The sequence below is a fragment of the Rhineura floridana genome, chromosome 19 (assembly GCF_030035675.1).
Source record: "Rhineura floridana isolate rRhiFlo1 chromosome 19, rRhiFlo1.hap2, whole genome shotgun sequence".
Lineage (NCBI taxonomy): Eukaryota > Metazoa > Chordata > Lepidosauria > Squamata > Rhineuridae > Rhineura > Rhineura floridana.
The window spans coordinates 4453294-4472759 of NC_084498.1; the positions used below are offsets into that span (position 1 = coordinate 4453294).

The 19466-nt window shown below is 42.4% G+C and overlaps 1 protein-coding gene across 6 annotated transcripts in view; it reads left to right on the forward strand.

Moving 5' to 3' along the window:
* Window positions 1-19466, forward strand: part of HECTD4 (HECT domain E3 ubiquitin protein ligase 4) — a 151461-nt gene that overhangs the window by 85750 nt on the left and 46245 nt on the right. For all 6 annotated transcript variants that reach the window (XM_061603389.1, XM_061603390.1, XM_061603393.1 and 3 more), the window contains exons 27-39: window positions 134-238; window positions 3384-3472; window positions 3709-3884; window positions 4831-4966; window positions 5078-5219; window positions 9131-9297; window positions 11284-11430; window positions 12779-12963; window positions 14216-14369; window positions 15117-15397; window positions 17694-17883; window positions 17968-18049; window positions 18264-18466. In XM_061603389.1, coding sequence (XP_061459373.1) covers window positions 134-238; window positions 3384-3472; window positions 3709-3884; window positions 4831-4966; window positions 5078-5219; window positions 9131-9297; window positions 11284-11430; window positions 12779-12963; window positions 14216-14369; window positions 15117-15397; window positions 17694-17883; window positions 17968-18049; window positions 18264-18466 — 2057 coding nt within the window. The remainder of the gene's footprint in view (window positions 1-133; window positions 239-3383; window positions 3473-3708; window positions 3885-4830; window positions 4967-5077; window positions 5220-9130; window positions 9298-11283; window positions 11431-12778; window positions 12964-14215; window positions 14370-15116; window positions 15398-17693; window positions 17884-17967; window positions 18050-18263; window positions 18467-19466) is intronic.

Consider the following 19466-nt stretch of genomic DNA (forward strand, 5'->3'; position numbering starts at 1 on the left):
ATGGCATGTGGGGGGTATTTCTAATTTAACATTGCGGAATGTGAAAAATCCATGCTGACTCTGATTTGCTCCTTAGCTTTTGATAAGCTACTGGTGACCCAACCATTTCACACTGTTCTTTTGTTTTGGCCAGAGTGTCGCCGAATTAGAACAGAAATGGCAAAGTGAAGTGGAAGATGCCATGCACGGGAAATTGGAGAAAAATGTGCCCTTCTTTTATGATTATCACTTTAACGAGGTGAGACTAGCAGTACTGGTAAGACTGGGGGAATTTGGGCAATGCTTTCTCTGTCTTCTTTCTCTCTTCCTATAAAATGTTGTGCTGTGTTTATTAGTGCCCAAGAGTAAATCACATGTACTTTAAAACAGACTGAATGACTGCGTGTTGGAAATTAAATGGTAAATGACAATTGTTTCTAGGAACAGCTAGCTTCTGCAGGCATATGTGTAAGGGAAAGGCATCTCCAAAGGATGTGAGGATTTCCCCAGTATCCATGGTGGTAATAAAATAGAGCAAATAGAAACAACCAATATGAGTGAATTGTAAAGATGGGCACCAGTGTTTTACTGCTGCTAGATGTTTTTTTAAAAAATGGGCCTGATTCTGGAATATGTAACTGTTTTAGCAAGATTCGAATTTTTCTTTAGACTGAAGGAGAAGGCAATCTGGAAGTTTGGGGAAGGGCTGTAGCTCAATAGTAGAGCACATCTTTGCATGCTGAAGATCCGAGATTCAATCCCTGGTATCTCTAGGTATGGATGGGGAAACTGCTGCCTGGAGCCCTAGAGCTAGGGTCCCCAATGTGGCACCCATGGGCACCATATATTCTCAGACACATCTCTTGGTGCCTGCCCAGGTCCCCTCCCCCTCTCAATTTAAAATAAAAATTAGGATATTTGACTATTGTTTTTGTTGTTTGGTTGGAGGGTGGGGTTGCCTGTTTTGGGGGAGAGGTTTTCTTTTTTTCATCTGTGTTTTATTTAGAGATGTGAAGGCTTGAGATAAATTGGGAAAAAACTTTCCCATTTTCCCCAAATATTTTCCGTTCCCCCCCCCAAAAAAATTTTTAAAAGAGAGAGAAAAGGGGGGAGACTCTGAATGTGTCTATTTTTTCCCCTTCACATCTATAGCTTTATTTTGTCAGGGATGTAGATGTTTTGCTCGTTTTGGGGTAGTCAGTTTTTCTCCTGTGAAATGGGTATTTTCTGGTGCCCATTACAGTTTCTTAGATTTCCAAAAGTATCCTGGGCCCCAGAAAGACTGGGGATCCCTTCCTTAGAGAGTCACTGTTGACAACACTGAGCTAGAGAGACTAGTGATCTGACTTGGCATAAATGCTTCCTGTGTTCCTTGCCAGTATAAACTCCTATGCTGGATGTGGTCATGGCTCATCTGATCCAGCATCCTGTTCTGTAGGAGATAAAAAAGCAGAGCATGAAAGTGCAGGCTGCCCCCTATTGTTTGTCCCCATCATCTGGTACACTCAGTGGTAGATTGCTTTCTGAACATAGAGGCCCACTTTCTACCAGATTAGCAGCACAATCTTATACATGTTGATTTCAAAATCGGTTTTACTCCTTTCAGTGGGACTTCCTCCCTGTTAGTATGTTTAGCAATGCAGATTCCCTCCTTTCCCTGCACCCCCATGCACACCACAAAGTATAATTTCTACATAGTGCTGCGTATGTTTTGACGTCCATAAAATAAAAGTAATTAAAGAGGTTGATGGGGCTTGCTGAAGTCAAATAGAGAACTTTGTGGACAGTAGGCCTTTCCTGTATACTTAGGCCCTGACAAATGCCCACAGAAATGTGCAAGAGAGAGGGAAAGCGGTTCCTTTCCAGGTCATATTTGGTGGGAATCTCCTGCATTTTTGCTACCTGAAGAGTTGCCTGAATCTTTGCCCTTTTGGAATGATATACTTTGCTTTCTTTTCTGGATGATTCTCTTATTATATGGGCTAATCAAGATTTTGGCCCTCCAGATGACGTTGGACTCCAACTCCCATCAGCCTCAGCCAGAATGGGCATTGTTGTCCAAAACATCTGGAGGAAGGGATGTGGGAGAAATTCAGTTTGGCTCACATTTTAATGTGAATCTACCTAATTTATGCTTGCTGAAATAATATGCAAACCATAGTGCAGCCATCTATCAAAAGCCACACTTCTCCAAATTTTGTGATGAAGTTCCCCAACCAAAAAGTATGTAGAAAAATGTGTACATTAAGAGGGAGTATGCATAACAAGTCTTTTAAATAGAGACCTTATCCCAGTCTGCGTCTGTGCTGAAATTGCTTTTTAAGATGTTTTTAAAGTTGTTTTTAAACATATTTTTAAGATGTTATGTTTTTATATGTTTTTAAACATGTTTTGTTTTAATATGTTTTAAAGTCTTTTGTTTTTAAGATATTTTAAAGTGCTTTTAGTGTTTTTTGTTTGCTGCCCTGGGCTCCTTTTGGGAGGAAGGGTGGGATATAAATTTAATAATAAATAAATAAACATATTAGTAAAAATAACATCAAATGTTATAAAAAATTGCTTGAAAAATGTGTAAAGGTAAAGGTTAGGGTGTCCCCGCACTTCTAGTGCGAGTCGTTTCCGACTGTTAGGGTGACGTCTTGCGACGTTTACTAGGCAGACCGTATATATGGGGTGGGATTGCCAGTTCCTTCCCCAGCCTTTCTTTACCCCCCAGCATATGCCGGGTACTCATTTTACTGACCACGGGTGGATGGAAGGCTGAGTGGACCTCAACCCCTTTTACCGGAGATTCGACTTCCTCCTTCCGTTGAAATCAAACTCCGGCCGTGAGCAGAGCTTTGGCTGCATTACCACCGCTTACCACTTTGCGCCACATTAGTGTACATTAGGAGAAATTCACACTAAAAGTTTTGTGAGGATTTCTTAAAAATTACAAATACATCTCTGATGCAGAGATGTAGCAAACCGAATTTAAGATTGGAAAAACTGAGCAAAACCAAAATTGACAGATTTGTCCATTCTTATTTGAAGAGCACCAGGTTGGGGGAGTCTAAGCTAATCAGTTAGGGAGGTTTTGAGTTTGGGAATGAAAGGATCTGAATCTCGATGTATTCCTTTCTTGCTTATTGTGAAAGATAGTTGCAATTCTACTATTGGTGCAAGGCAGATAATCTCTGATGAGGATGCTATCTGCCTTGGGTAGAGGATGCGCTGGCTTCTTGCTCTGTCCTGTGTGACTAGCTTAGACCACCAATAAAGTTCTGAGTCTGTCCACAGAAGAGGAATTTTGTATCATAAACAGAAGTGGACATTTCCTGTCCTTATGATAAATGAACCGCCACATTATCTCCTGAATCAGATACATCTGGGCTCCCTTTTTAGCATATTTTCTCTCTCTCTAGAGCAAAATGAAAGAATTGGAACTTCTGTGCTCAATGAAAGAGATTTCGTTTGATGGAAGTGATCTTGAGAATATGGTTCTCTCACTGAGGTTAGTGCAGCCATTGAATTTGATAGACTTTCTGTTCTTCTACTCCGTCCCTCTCTTCATTTGGGTGGCAGTAAATTTGGGCTGCTACATGTTTAAGTTCCAGTCTGAGGTTCTCAGTATTCAACTCTTCCACTGCAGCCTCAGATTTGAAGAAACATTGCACCGTCCCCCCTCTATGTTTCTGAATATTGAATGAACATCCAACCTGTCTGGAATTTGACTTCACTGGTTTTTAGGGAGAAATTCTTCCAAGAAGTGAATTCTCTGCTTCAGAAGCCTTTGCATCCCATGGCTAAAACGAAAACTCTGGTCAAGAGTCTGATGAACCGAGCAGAACTGCTGTTGCACGTCACCATTGCTGCCCAGGCTGGGCTTACCAGGAGTATATCCGGCACACCCACAGAGACTCCAGGTAATGTTGGTGGCCTGGCCACAGAAAAGAATCTGGTATCTTAAGGTAACAGATGCTTGCAGTGTACAGTTTACAAGCTACTTCAGGCAAACTCTCAGGCAATACAGGTACGAAGCAAGAGAGAGGTGCTGAGAAACTACAACTACAGTGTTGGTAGGGGATGGGCATGCATTCTGAGAAGGTGCAAATGGAGGGAAGCATTATGGCGTCACTTTTTTACTCAGTTTAATTCTGATTCATCTCCTAAACGTAAATATAACATGCCGCAATAAAAATAAAATCTCATTTACAAAGGGCAAGAAGAGGATAGCACACTAACAGTAGTCTGAGCAGGTTCTTCACCCAGCGCATGATTCTGCCTGTGCAGCTTGGCTTACATGCATGCATAGTCCCCAGGTGCGGCCATCAATCATGCACTTACCCTCAATTTTTTTATTACCCTCAGTTTTTTTATTAATTAATCTGTCTTTGTTTCCTTAAATATACCTTCTTACATCACCTCATTGAGGGAAAAACAACTGCAAACATTTTTAAATAGTTGTAAATAGTTTCAGGGATTAGGGGAGGGTGTGTTGGTGATGTCTTCCACACATGGCTTTTCCCTAGTTCAAACTGCACCACACTGAAAGTCCGCAGATTGGTTTTCTTCAGAGCATGCTGAAGGAGAGCAAGAGATATGTTGGTACTGAACAAGTGTGCTCAGTAAGTGTGCTGTCAAACAATCTCCATTGTTCTTAAAATGTTAAGTATAATATCATTGAAAGATACCTTTTTGCAAATCAGGCATGAAAAGAGAGTGAGATTCCCAGTGGGAAAGCAACCCGTGTTGAGTGTATACATGGGGAGTCACACTGAGAAGAAGTGGCTGCCCTGTTGCATTGGCATCCTAAAATGTCAGCCTAGATCATAACGAATCAGTGCTTTTTCTGTTCACTTCACACTGCAGCCTGCAAGTCAGCGTCAGAAACGAAGGTGATATCCCATGCTGTTCGCCAGCCTGTTTTTCTCCGCAGTATGTCAGCACCATCTGACCTTGAAATGATTGCAAATGAAGATCTGGAGTTCACTAGGTCAAGCCAGAGGTATATGTTGCCTTCAATTTCCTTAAAATACAGTCTGTGCTTTTGTCACCCTCTTGGTGTAATTAGAGGTTTCTTAATCTCCCTAATGAGATCTGTGTTTTCTCCCTATAGGCGGCGCCACGTTACTAGTCACAGAAGCAGCTCCTTTACTCTTCTTCAGTCTCTGACCATTGAGGACAGCCGAGACAAACCCACTTACAGTGTCTTACTGGGGCAGCTGTTTGCTTTCATAGGGACCAATCCTGACCAAGCAGTAAGTCATGCCAACATCAGAACTTGGGGTGCCTATCAGGCTGATGGAGTCAAAGACCATTAATGACCATAGCTCTGTGTGCTCTGCAACAAAACAAGGCAAAATTTCCCAGGACGTTATGGAATAAAAGCAACAAGCACAATATTTATTAGATTTATATCCTGCCCTTTCTCCTAGTAGGAGCCCAGAGTGGCAATACAATGCAATGGTCGTATCAAAGCAATACCAGCCAATAATCAGTTAATCTTTAAAATTCAGCAAGCCATAAAAAGCACACTTGATCAGCTATAAAGCATGCTGGAATGACCAGGCAAATTATAAAATTCTTTGCTTGGCACCAAAAAAGATATCAAAACTAGCAACAGATGAGCTCTAAGGGATACTATTCCATATTCAGGCCACTATGACCAAGAGACACCTCTCTCCAGCCACCACCTGCATAATTTTGATGGCAGAGGGACCCAGAGAAGGGCTTTTGGCGACAAATGAAGGGTTCAGACAGGGTAATGTTGTAGAAAGTAGTTACTATATATACATCTGAAGCTGTGTTATACTGAGGTCTTTGGTCTACTTTAAATGAGTGGCTGTTCCTCATATTTGCTGTCTGAGCTCCTCCTAACTGGAGATGCCGAAGAATGAACCAGGAACTTTCTATGACCAGTAAGAGAGAGGCATCCAAATATGGGTTGTATCCCAGTACTGCCTAGGGTCATGCGATCTAAGAATGTCTTCACACTGCTGCTGAGGAGGCTCTGCCCCAGTTCCCTCCCTGTCTCACCCAGGATCACCACTTTTCTTATTTGTCACCACAGAATTTTTGATTTTTTTTACTGTCTAGCCTACCCAACCTCTTCTAAGTTTTCCTCTTCTAAGTTGCTTTTTTGTTTCAGGTCTGTGTTCCTATAAAAAAGAAAAGAAAAAGATTTACCTTTTGTCTTGCTCTGTCTTCTCTTTGCCCCCCCCATTTTCCACTGTCTTGATGGCTCAATCAAGGAAGCATTTGTCTAAGCCAAAAGGAAAAGAGTTAATCTAGTCCACAGCACCTCTAGGAAGGCTGTCAGAGTGCTTGCTTGAACCATAGTTTCCTCCCTCTTGCTGAGTTTGCAGTGGGCCAGATCACTCACATAGCATTATTCCAGAGTAAGACATCTCCCCCCACCTCTCCTATATTGGGCAGATAAAGGATCCTCCCACCCCATCCAATCCATTTTTGTAATCTGATGAGGCATCTTGTGGTAGCCTCAGAGTGGAGCAACTCATTGCTTCTGGTACGAGAGAGTTTGCGTGGGTGGATCGGGCTAATGCTGGAGGAACTGACTCCGTGGATTTCCAAGGTTCTCTTTCATCCACCAAAGGGCACACCAATCAGTTATTAATTACACTGGGCTAGACCTTGCATCACCTTCTCTTACCAGCAGAAACTGCTTTGGCATTGTTCTACGGATGAAAGCATGAGGATCGGTTAAAATGCTTCTTTTCCGTCTTTCAGTCACCTAGGTCACTTTCTTCTTCACCACAGGCCACAGTTCCAGTTTTGAACAGCATCATGTTGTTAGTGGAGCCCAGTGGGATGACAACACTTCCAGTGGACTCACTGATTCCCAGTCAAATCATGTAGGCTGTTATTTCTGGCCCATATTCCTGCCATGGGTCAGCAAAAACATCCAGCTGAAAGGTCCAATAAAAGAAAGCATATCTGTTGACTCCTCCCCCCCACCTACAAAGATAAAGACCTGGGCCAGGATCACAACAATCCCACCATTTAAAAAAAGTCCAGGCAATATGCCTAATTGTTACCACCAATCTAGTAAGCCTCACAGCAGAAGGGGTGACAGAGCACTTTCCTTTGAAGAGTATGAGAATTTCATCTGACCCCACAGCCTACCTGCAAGCAAACACCCAGATCTTCCTCCCCTCTTCTCCCATCTTTGAGAATGAGGATTCGACTGTCAATAATTGACAGGATGAAGCTTGTGGCTCCAGATTATGCACCCCTGTGATTTTTGTGCTCCATTAATATAAGGTTCTGGCCAGCCTTAAGTCTCCAATGAGTTCAGAGTACATTGGTGTTATTGAAATGAAAACAACAGTCAGATAGGTTCCCATCCCTTCTTCCTTTGATACCATCATTAAGGAAATGTAGGCTACATCCCTTTAGGTAAGAAAGTATTGGTGTAGCAAAACTACTCGATGCCCTCTTTAAAAGCATTATGGAAGAACCAATGGTCTCCATGGTGGATGCCCCAGTGGATGCCTCCTTATCAGAAATGATGGTTGCAAAGGACAGAGACATATCCCTTCATCATCCAAGGAGAGAGGAAGTCAGATACAGCACTTTGTAAAACCCATGAAGCACAGGCCTTTGCCCTACAGGCAGCCTTCATGACTTCAGTGTTTTCTAGGGCATTTGGATTCTTAGAGGATTAGGATCTGGACTGGCCAACCTTTAAAAAAAGCTGTGATTAAATTGTACATGGCTTCAGCCTATGTGGCAGACACTACATTGGACTCTCTTGGGTTCTCAGCCAGACCCCTCATGGCTGCCATAGTGGATGCTTTGGCTAAGACTGAAATGTACACTCATTGTCATGCACAAATCTGCCTTCTGTTCCCTTCAAAGGAAGAAAGCCATGCCCATTGCCATAAAAAAGATAAGAGAGATCAGCACAAGTCCTTTCCCTTCATTTGCCCCTTTGGGGAGTAACCCTACAGGGCCAAGGTTTATAAATTGGGAAAGCCTCCTTTGAACCACTCAAGATCGCAACCTAAGGCTTGAATGTCAAACTAAAACAAATCCAGGTTCTCTCAGAGCTCTAAGAAGCCTAGGCAGCAGTTCTTGCAATGGCCTTCTTCTGGTAGGAGAGTGGCTGCACTTTTTACTGCTGGCCTGGGAGAAATCTGCAAAGGAGTCCTGGGAATAGAACAAAATTGCAGAATAAAGTTCTCAATATCCAGAGACAAGGCTCTTTCTACTCAAATCCCCAGAGAAGCTGGCTATTGTGGAGGAAGCCATTTTACACCTCCTGTGCATCCAGGCCATAGAACCAGTCCCCCACAGAGAACGCCGTATGGGAGTATATTCCATTTTCTTTGTGGTACCCAAAAGGGGGAGTATTGGAGAGCAATACTAGACTTGAAATATATCAACAAGTTAATCAAGTTCAGGAATCCTTGCTAGATTCAGTAAATGGCTGCCAATCTATTACCAATTTATCTTGTCTTTGAGTTCACATTATGTCAGATTATTGGTCATTGAGGCAAACTCCTAAATTTTCTCTCTGCATTCATTAACAGTTGGTATCATTGCTGTTCTCCGTTTTTTGTTATTGTTCTTTAAAAGTTGAGCTTTCTAGCTAAGTGGGGGTTTGAATCCAGATCCCACTCATCCAAGTTGACACTATCCACTACATCAGAGACCTCCAAATGTGTAAGGCCAGAGTAGGCACAGTTGGAATTTTGATTAAGTGTGAGTCACAAAATGGCTGTTGTGGACACGTAGCATAACACAAAATGGCTGCTACATCTACAAGAACAGGAAAAGAGACAGGCATGCCCTCCCATCAGCATTCCCCTCAATGGGGAAAAGGAACCTAAATTAACCACTATCACACCTACTCACAGAGAGAAGCAACAGTTTCTCATGCATTGTGGATTTTTGAAGGGATATTTACTGAGACTTTTCACAGGTGCCATAAGAGACACTGGTAGACACAATGGCACCCACAGGCGCCATATTGGCAACCTCAGCAGTACATTTACTACTTTTTATTAGCAGCCCTGTTATTAGTAACTCAAACATGCATGCTTCCAAGAAGACATCCTCTGAACCAACCAACTAGCCCTCAAAAACAGAAAGAGAGGTGATACCTCCAGCCCCAAAGTCATGAGATTTACACATTCCTTTCTCCTAGGTATCTAGCAGCAGTTTCCTGTTAGCCGCTCAGACCCGGTGGCGCCGTGGAAACACCAGAAAACAGGCTCTGGTGCATATGCGAGAGCTGCTGACAGCAGCAGTCCGTGTTGGTGGTGTGACGCATCTTGTGGGTCCAGTCACAATGGTACTTCAAGGAGGCCCACGGTAAGTTACCTTCTGAAACTCACATTTGGAGATGTCTGGCAGGGAATGTGGCTGGTGTAGAGGCAGGCTCATCGGCAATAACATACTTGCTGAGAGAACTCTGGAAATTGCCAAAATTGGCCCTCTTTTTGTGCCTTGGTCAATGGAGAAGAACATTTCAGCTAAGGCATGAGATCGTATCACAGGGACAACTTTGAGTGGTGGTTGTTTATACTGTCTTGTAATGAAAATGCTGACTAAAGCCAAGGTTCCAACAGATGTAACAGCTGGAAAAATAATTCAGCCAGTTGTGTAGTAAATGGGCATCCTCTTGTGGAATGCATTGCCTCATGGGATTGGTTTGCAAACAGTTCTTGGGTAACGCTGGATATATCCACAGTGCAAATGTAACTTTGATTTTTTAAATCAGTGTAATTGGCATCGCTTCTTCCAAGAAATCCTGGCAGTTGTCTCTTTAAGAACATAAGAACATAAGAAGAGCCTGCTGGATCAGGCCAGTGGCCCATCTAGTCCAGCATCCTGTTCTCACAGTGGCCAACCAGGTGCCTGGGGGAAGCCCGCAAGCAGGACCCGAGTGCAAGAACACTCTCCCCTCCTGAGGCTTCCGGCAACTGGTTTTCAGAAGCATGCTGCCTCTGACTAGGGTGGCAGAGCACAGCCATCATGGCTAGTAGCCATTGATAGCCCTGTCCTCCATGAATTTGTCTAATCTTCTTTTAAAGCCGTCCAAGCTGGTGGCCATTACTGCATCTTGTGGGAGCAAATTCCATAGTTTAACTATGCGCTGAGTAAAGAAGTACTTCCTTTTGTCTGTCCTGAATCTTCCAACATTCAGCTTCTTTGAATGTCCACGAGTTCTAGTATTATGAGACAGGGAGAAGAACTTTTCTCTATCCACTTTCTCAATGCCATGCATAATTTTATACACTTCTATCATGTCTCCTCTGACCCGCCTTTTCTCTAAACTAAAAAGCCCCAAATGCTGCAACCTTTCCTCGTAAGGGAGTCGCTCCATCCCCTTGATCATTCTGGTTGCCCTCTTCTGAACCTTTTCCAACTCTATAATATCCTTTTTGAGATGAGGTGACCAGAACTGTACACAGTATTCCAAATGCGGCCGCACCATAGATTTATACAATGGCATTATGATATCGGCTGTTTTATTTTCAATACCTTTCCTAATTATCGCTAGCATGGAATTTGCCTTTTTCACAGCTGCCGCACACTGGGTCGACATTTTCATCGTGCTGTCCACTACAACCCCGAGGTCTCTCTCCTGGTCGGTCACCGCCAGTTCAGACCCCATGAGCGTATATGTGAAATGAAGATTTTTTGCTCCAATATGCATAATTTTACACTTGTTTATATTGAATTGCATTTGCCATTTTTCTGCCCATTCACTCAGTTTGGAGAGGTCTTTTTGGAGCTCTTCGCAATCCCTTTTTGTTTTAACAACCCTGAACAATCTAGTGTCATCAGCAAACTTGGCCACTTCACTGCTCACTCCTAATTCTAGGTCATTAATGAAAAGTACAGGTCCCAATACCGATCCTTGAGGGACTCCACTTTCTACAGCCCTCCATTGGGAGAACTCTTTGAGGAGCAATTAATTGTTAGAGATATCCCCCCCACCCTGCCTCCATCTCAGTCCACAGTGTTTCCTTAGTAGAGGCCATGACTGTTTAAAAATCAGCAGGTCTACAATATTAACATGTCTCTGACTCCCTGCCTCATCCCTTTACTAAAGTTTTCTACTTCTTCCTTTTCTCAGATCTGATTTTGTCTTGCTCTTTTCAAGGCTGTAGATACTAATTGCAGCAAGCTGCTGAAATACATGAGTGGTTCAATGTGGGAAAAGTCCCTTTTTCTCATGTCTTAACATTATTCCTCACACTTGTATCCTGCCCTTCCTCCAGGGATTTGGGGGCAGTTTATGCTTGAAGAGCTTGTGCATTAATGAGGATCAACTGTTTTAACTTCCCACAGAATTGAAGAACTCACCTGTGGTGGGATGGTGGAGCAAGTACAGGAAGCTTTTGGGGAGACCATGACCTCCGTGGTGGCACTCTGCGCTCGCTATCCCATTGCATGTGCCAATAGCATTGGCCTGTTGTGCACTATACCGTACACCAGGTAGGCATGTCCCACTGAGAGAGAGCTTGTGAGCAAAGTAGCAACAGCAGCTGTCTGCATATCCTGTTACATAAGTAAATGTGTCCAAAATGATGCTCTGCCAATAATTGACAATAGTTCATGAGAGGCTTTCTGAAATGTGGCTTATGATGCCTCCATCGCTGTTTTTGTGTTCCTTGCCATATGTTTCCTAGTTGCACTGCTGCCATTTGGATGTCCTACTATTGTTTGTTTGTTTATTTATTAAATTTATATCCTGCCCTTCTTCCCAGAAGGAGCCCAGGGCAGTAAACAAAAACACTAAAAGCACTTTAAAACATCCTAAAAACAAAAAGACTTTAAAACGTATTTGAACAAAACATCTTTAAAAACATACTATGCCATCCCATCCCCCACCCCAGCTGAAATTTTGCCTGTAAAAACTTTTTTAATTTCATTTTGTTTTTCTGCTAAAGTTGTAGGTGCAATTTTTAAAAATAAATTTATTGGGTTTTTTTAAAAATCAGGCACAGTTGTGCTAATAAAACATTAAAATAAGAAAATAAGGATTGATTCCAATAATGCTGCTGACCAGGAAGGAATGAGTGTAGGAAATAAAGAGTCAGTTTCAGAAATTAATAAATAAAAACTAGCAAGCAGTGTCAACATTACTGAGCTGAATGGAACTACTAGCATAAGGCATTAAAGGTCTCCCCGTTTTGATGTGGTTTAGAACAATTCCTGCTTCTCCCAGCTTTTGGCCCTTTAATTACTGTTTCCCTGAACCTAGTTCTTTCTTCTCACCTAGTTCAGGAATCAATTAATCAAAGCGTTGAGAAAAAGACAAGCCGCTTTAAACCACACCAAACAGGGAGACATTGGCACTTTTTCTAAGAACTAAGTCCCATTAAAGTAAAAGAAATGTACTTCTGAGTAAACATACTAGAATCTTGCCTGTGGCATTCTGGGATTATTATGAGGAATATGGGACTATACATTAAATGCGATGTAAAACTACAGTGGTAATTCCATTTCCAGATATTTGTAGGAGAGCAATGCCTTAGTAGTGCTAAAGAGCCCCTGCTAATGCATCCATTACAAGTTCTTATCTCCAAATGTGACTATAGTTTCTTAAAGAACTTGGTCTTTTTCTAGCTGTAACTTGACTATGAGGACATTGGCATTCAGAATATAATTAGAATGATGGAAATAGTCAAGTAGGAGACATAGTGATATTATATAGAGCAGCAAAGCAGGAAATGAGATTTACAGATGCTGTAAATTTGTTGCGTGGATTCTACTTGAGTGTATATTAAGAAGGTTACAATGATACTGTGGCCTCACTGTTGTGGTTTATGTTTCTGGACAGGAGTGAAGAGAAATGCCTGGTACGGAGTGGGCTCGTCCAGCTGATGGATCGGTTGTGCAGTTTAAGCAGCCAGACCGAATCTAGCTCCAATGAGAAACAGACAAAGAAGCAGAAGGTGGCCACTATGGCTTGGGCTGCATTCCAAGTGCTAGCCAACCGTTGTGTCGAATGGGAAAAAGAGGAAGGTAGGAGGGGCTGCATGGCTAGCACTGGCTGTATGAACTAAGAAGCTTGGCAGTGTGTCCAGGAAAAAGATATGGAAGCTTTTTGGTTGAACTGAGTTTTTTATGGCATTACTTTGTATAAAACCCAACCACACTGTTCTTTAAAAGCATAATTGATACGTTCTGGCACCTCAGTTGTGGACACATTGTCCTGTGGCTACCCAGAGTGACATTGTAACTTTATGAAGATGCTAATCCTTGTTCAAACCTTATGTTTTTAAACTTGCTGTAACAGCACAGGCTGTGGTCTGCACCATGAGAGGGAAAGGAGGCAAGGAAACCAGCCAAACCCATTTCTCCTTCTTAATTTCAGCACTTCCACCAAAGGAGATCTCTTTATTTTTCTATGGCTGCCTCCCCTAAGCAACCCTTTAATCTTCTGGATAACTGGCTGAACCTACTTCATATACTGAGTAGTGGCATGGCAATTAGATGTTGGGTGAATAACAAGGCCTCGGACTGTTCTTTCCCAAAACAAAATATGCTTTTACTTAAGATTCTAGTCAAGCAGCAAGTTAAACAGTTTTTGAGAAAGTTATTTTAGGAAAAAGCTAATTTTACAGTTTGAATAGTTATCCAAATATGAAAATAAACTGTAATTATCCATATATAAAAATAAACTGAGCAATTTGCATCCCTCAGTCCAGCTTCGGGGGCCCTTTCAGTCATCTGGCTCCTTTTGCTTCAGTGCCCATCCATGCTATCCAACATTTTCCAATGGTCCAGCTGTCTTAAAACATTTCAGCCCTTTCTCTTTCTTGCAGCTCTTCACTTCAAGTTTCAGACTCTTTTCTAGTCTGACATATACAGTATTTTCACTCCCCCGCCTCAGCAACCTTTTAACTAATCAGTAGAGTAGGCTCCTATTGAGGCTTTCCCCCCTTAATTGCCAGGCCCATATGCTGAACATTTGACCATACTGTGTACAGCTTCCTGAGCAAAACATCCCCTTGTATATTTAATGTTCCTGTGAATGTTTGACCTTCCTATGCTGGAGAGCATCTAAAGCAAAAACAACCATTTTGTAACCCAAGTTTTACAAACAAAAGCCAACAAAAATGGCTCAAAGTCCTATTCCATCACACACACACACACCCCTACCTCTCCCTTCAATTTCACATTTTTCATTATTGACATTCTCCTGTTTTTAATAGCCTCTCAATGCATTAGTTGGATCTCATCAACTATGATCCCATTTATGTTTCTGTTGCAGGTGGATCAACAGAGGCTGTGCACTCGGGCTTGGCTCGTCAGGTCTCTAGTCTCTTAACCAACCACTTGGCACGTGCCACAGAGTGCTGTGGCAACCAGGCAGCTGGGAATGATGCCTTGCAAGATGTTCTCAGTCTTCTGAATGATCTGTCAAGGTACAGGCTAGTTCTTGGCCTCTGGATTGCACATTAGCCTAGAATGAATTCATTTTAGTAATGCTGGTAGAGAGCTTTGAAGTTTAAAAAAAATCTTGAAATTTTCTTGTGAATCATAAAACAAATATATTTTGAGATTGATATGCTGTGCTACTGAACCACAAACCATTTGTGCATCACACTCTAATGTCCATGTATTTAGGTTGCTGCAGCAGGTTTTCTTAATATATTATTTAATTAATGCAATGAGGTATAATATTTTGACTTGATTCTGCTGTCTAACATGAGTCCCTTCAATCTTGTAGAAAGTCATAGGGAGTGTTTTGTTGTTAAAAATGACTCAGCCAAAGCTCAGAGTTTCAATGCCTTTTATTTTGTCCAAAGTTGTGTTATTGTTAGAGCTGTCTTCCCGCCTTGTTCCATAGAGATGAAACTGGAAAAGGTTACATTGTAATTTTGCCCCAAATGTCATTTTAAACCAAGAGCCAAAACATTGTTAATTCCAACAGTGGCTGAAACACACCAAAAACAAATTGTTGTAGTTCATAGTCACTTCCTGATTAGGATGCACTGCTTCTAGTCTTATTAGATTCTTTTCTGCTCTCCAATTTAGAAATCACATTGGACATTTTTGCCAAGCTGGGACCACACGTTGTATAGAACATCCTGTTGTCACTTGTTCTTCTTTCAAAAATATATATATAGAGAAAGAGACATTCAAAGCTGGTGGTGTTTGTCCCCTTTCAGGAGTCACATTGGCAAAGCAATCCTGAGCCAGCCAGCCTGCGTGTCCAAACTTCTCTCTTTGCTCTTGGACCAGCGTCCCTCTCCAAAGCTAGTCCTCATCATCCTTCAACTCTGTCGTGCTGCCCTTCCGCTCATGAGTGTCGAGGACTGCGGGAATGTTGAATTGCCCCCCTGGAGTTACTCTGTGCCCTCCCTGAACAGCGAGCAGGATGACCCCAGCGACCCAGCTTCCAAAATTGCCTCTCTGCTCTTAGCAAAACTGGCAGATTATGTGGTACCAGGTAGGGAATGCAGAGGATAATGCTGCTTGTTGGTATCTTGAGAAACTAATCAGTGCTGCATGAGAATTCAAGAAGCATCTTTCACTTCTAAGATGTTCCTTTTATTACAGCTTGGAAATGGCTTTGCAGGCCAAATGGGGAGGCCTGCTGGGCCTATTTAGGCCTGTGGGCCAGAGGTTCCCCACTGCTGCATCATTCACTAAGGTGTTCTTGTCTCTGAGCCTGTAAGAGTCTCTAACTGCACTGCCTTAGCCATCCTCCAGAGTGACTTCAGAGTTTCCTGCACTTAAACCTACTACCAAAGATGTAGCTTTCCTGTTTTCTTTAAGGAATTTGTGAACTTCAAATGGGCCATTCCCTAAAGAGGAAACAAAATCCACCAGCATGGACCAAATGTTTTATTCACTTCCTGAGAAATCAATGGAATTATTTAAGGTGTCTTTGATGGATGCTCCTGTAGTTGTACTCTTATCCAATGTGGTAGTCCCAACAGATGGGAATACGCCTCTCACTCAGGGATGCTGGTGAAGTGCAGTCTGACCTGGCTCTTGGTAAAGCTCATGAGGTGGAGATCCTTTGTCTTATAGCTTCATTCCCTGTCTCCATTTTTGCACATACTTCTTTCTTGTGAGTTGAAGATTTATTGGTAGAAAGAGACACTGAAGAACAGCTTCACTGTCCTCTCTCATGTAGTTGGCTGAGTCCCTAACCCTCATTGTTGACTCTATAATGGGTTCTTTTCAGTTTGTAGCCTACACCTGGCCACCAGCACAGTAGCATGGCATGCAAGTCTGGCTTAAGCATATGAATGCTGTATCTCAAACTAGGTTAACTACTGTGTTCTTTACATTTGTTTGAGAAAGAAGCACTGAAATTGAGAAAAAAGCACTGCTTATAGAAATGAAAAACAAAAAATAAGTCCATGCCCTCTGCCCTCAAAAGACAAAACAATCATTCCTTGTCACATGCACAATAAGGAGGGGCTTCTCATTCTTTTGAGCCTATAGGCATCCATTTCGTTCCATGTACTGATCTGCCTGGTTCTGGGTACACTGTCCATCCAGATCCTGGCCCTCCACCTCAGGGTCAGTGCAACTAAGGTCAGTTGCAGATCTCAGTGATGCCATGCACTTGCCAATGGGAGGGCATCTCCAGACATTCCTTCCAGTCTGACAGGCATTGGCATCAAACTAGTGGGTGCTGCAACCAGCCTTTCAGGGATACTCCATAGAAATTTTATCAGTCCAAGGAGCAGGTTCTCCTCTGTCCTGCTTCTTCTCAGAAAAGGGCAGTAGTGGCCAAGCCATTCAGTACTTGGTGAAAATCAGAGCAATAGAGGACAAACTCACTCAGGAAACTTTCTGGGAGGTGTACTCTATTTTCTTCATCATTCCCAAAATGGGTGACTCTAACAATCCATCTTGGACCTGAAATACATGAACAAAATTGTACATTGCAGGTTCAGGATGGAAACTTTGGTATCAGCAATGTGATGTGTTTTAGGGACTTCATTACCTCCATCAGTCTCATTGAGGCATACCTGCACATCCTGATTGCACCCAGGCACAGGTGGTTTATTGGCTTCAGTTAGCTGGGGAGACATCAATTCAAGAAATTACCATTTGACCTGGCATCAGCAGCCAGGATGTTCACCAAGATTATGACCCCTTGGTAGCTCACCTCTGCCTTGGGGGAGGGGGAGAAAAGAGGGCAGAGGAAGATCTGAACACCACACTTTGTGCTATGCCAAACAGTGGGTTTTTGGTCATCCACCTGAAGAGTCAGCTCCAGCCTTCACAATGCATACAGCACCCAGGGACGTGCATAGATATTGCTAGAGGAGTACTCTCTCTGTCCCAGAAGAGTACATCCAAAGCTTCTATCCAGTATAGCTCAGCTTTCAGTTCTTTGCTCTGTGGATCTGATGGACCAGGCATGTGCATTGGGCCTCATGATCGCATGCATGGGGATTTTAGCATGGGCCAGGTTCCGTTCTCAAGCCTTGCAATGGCTACTCTTTAACAATAGTAATTTTAAAAACAGTAAGTTCACAATACACAACAAATAACATTAGTCAAAAACCAGAGTAATTTTTTCAGTAAACATTTCTGGTCAGAACAATGTGTGTCCATGTTCTGTATTCTGAGTTCCAATGTGGTGGTGCTAAACTGTTACAGTTCCCTTTATGATCAAGTGTCTCTCCAAAACAAAGTTTTTGTGATTTCGCCCTCTCCCCACTTCTGTTAACAAAAGCCAGAAATAGGAACCAAATGCTTAAAGATTATTTTGCTTGCAGGATGTCAGACAGTTCTTTCTCCAACTGCTTCTGAGCCTGATATTTCATTGACGAAAGCCAGCCCGAAAAGTTCTCTTAAAGGAGACAAAGATCCAGGAGAAGAGAGTGAAGCTGTGGATGGGAAACTTTCAATTTTTATTCATAAGCGGGAGGACCAGTCATCTCACGAAGTCCTTCAGCCATTGCTAAGGTAATTTGAACTCTGTGGAATGTAGTTAAGAAATCTGGATGCTGCAGCCACATTTATACTGTACATTTATCCTTCCTTTTGTAGTAGCTCAGAAGGTCGGCCATTTCGCCTCGGAACAGGAGCTAATATGGAGAAGGTGGTTAAGATGGATCGTGATATGACTAAAGTAAGGGCAAAACAGGTTAATCCTTTTTCAAAAGAACTAAAATAAATCTAATTATTTCCCAGCAAGAAGATGACTTGCCAATTGATGCTTTTATAGCTAGACTGCAGAACTAGAAAAAGAGGAATTTCTAGTGATAATTAGCATTAGGGGAAATGGTGTTGGTAAGCACATTCAGAATACTGAGTGAGTTGCAAAAGAATTGTTTCTTTCTCAGAGTGGCTGCTGCGAGGTGATTACAGAGGAAGCTGCTGCTGCTTTGCGGAAGGCCACCAAGTGGGCACAGTCCGGACTGATTGTGAGCGTGGGGCCACCAGTAGAAACAGTAAATCCTGAAAGCACAAGTGGCCTGTCAACTGGGGACAAAAAGAAAACAGCACAAATCTCCATTTGTAGGGAGCGGAATTCAGAGCTTGCCAGGTATGGAACCTCTGCTGACATCCAGAACGCCTACCATCCTGATGCTAAGAAAAGATGGTTGCATTATTGGCATGTTGGAAATCTGTTCACATATTGGCCCATTTCTGTAGACTTTGTAATATATAAAAGCAGTGGAGATGGTAGTGGCCTGTGTAGGTTTGAAACTACACCCCAGTGGACAAAGCTGAACCAATAACAAGGACTGTAAAGCCAAGACTGTACCTGAAGTGTATTGTGACATAATGTTCAATACAGGGACAGCAAAGAAATAACAATGCAACTACAGTAATAGCTACATAAGCAGGAAAGGGACAATATTAATACATACTAGGATAAAGAAGCATAACCCAAGAAGGAAAGTATGCCATAATAATAAAAATAGGGCAGAAATATAGATTAAGAAAGTAAAGTCAAAAGCTTTTCTGCATATTCTGTTCTGTTCTGTTCTCGTAAACTCCCTCCAGCACACCTGCTTAAGAGCTAAATCATCCTGACTCAGTTACACAGCACTTTTAAGCAGTCCATAGTTACCAGAGAAGAAGTGAAGGAGGAAGACCAAGGAGAGGGAGGAGTGGAGTGGAAGTGGCCTGTGCTGGGCTTTTATGTATTGATCAGAGGGTGGGAACAGACCTTTCTACACTGCTTAGCGATGGTCACAAAGGTGGGCATAGAACTTTTCCATCCCTTGACTTTATTAGGGAAAAACATCACCCATGTCACTGTGTGTTTTCCATCGGGTTGTAAGCGCATCCCGTTTCAGCATCATCTCAAAAACAAATACTATTGCTGCCAGATTTTTAGGGCTTTACCAGCTACTAGGTCACCAAGCAAGAGTCTTCTCACCCTCTTTATTGGTTAGTGAGACCTTTTTATCCACAAATGAGGCTTTTTTATCCTCATTTCTGTCCAAATGCCAAGGTCTCATACATAAGCATTGTCTTTGTAAGACAAACATCTCAATGGCCAAGGTGTCCACTATGCAATTTGTTTGTCTAATCAA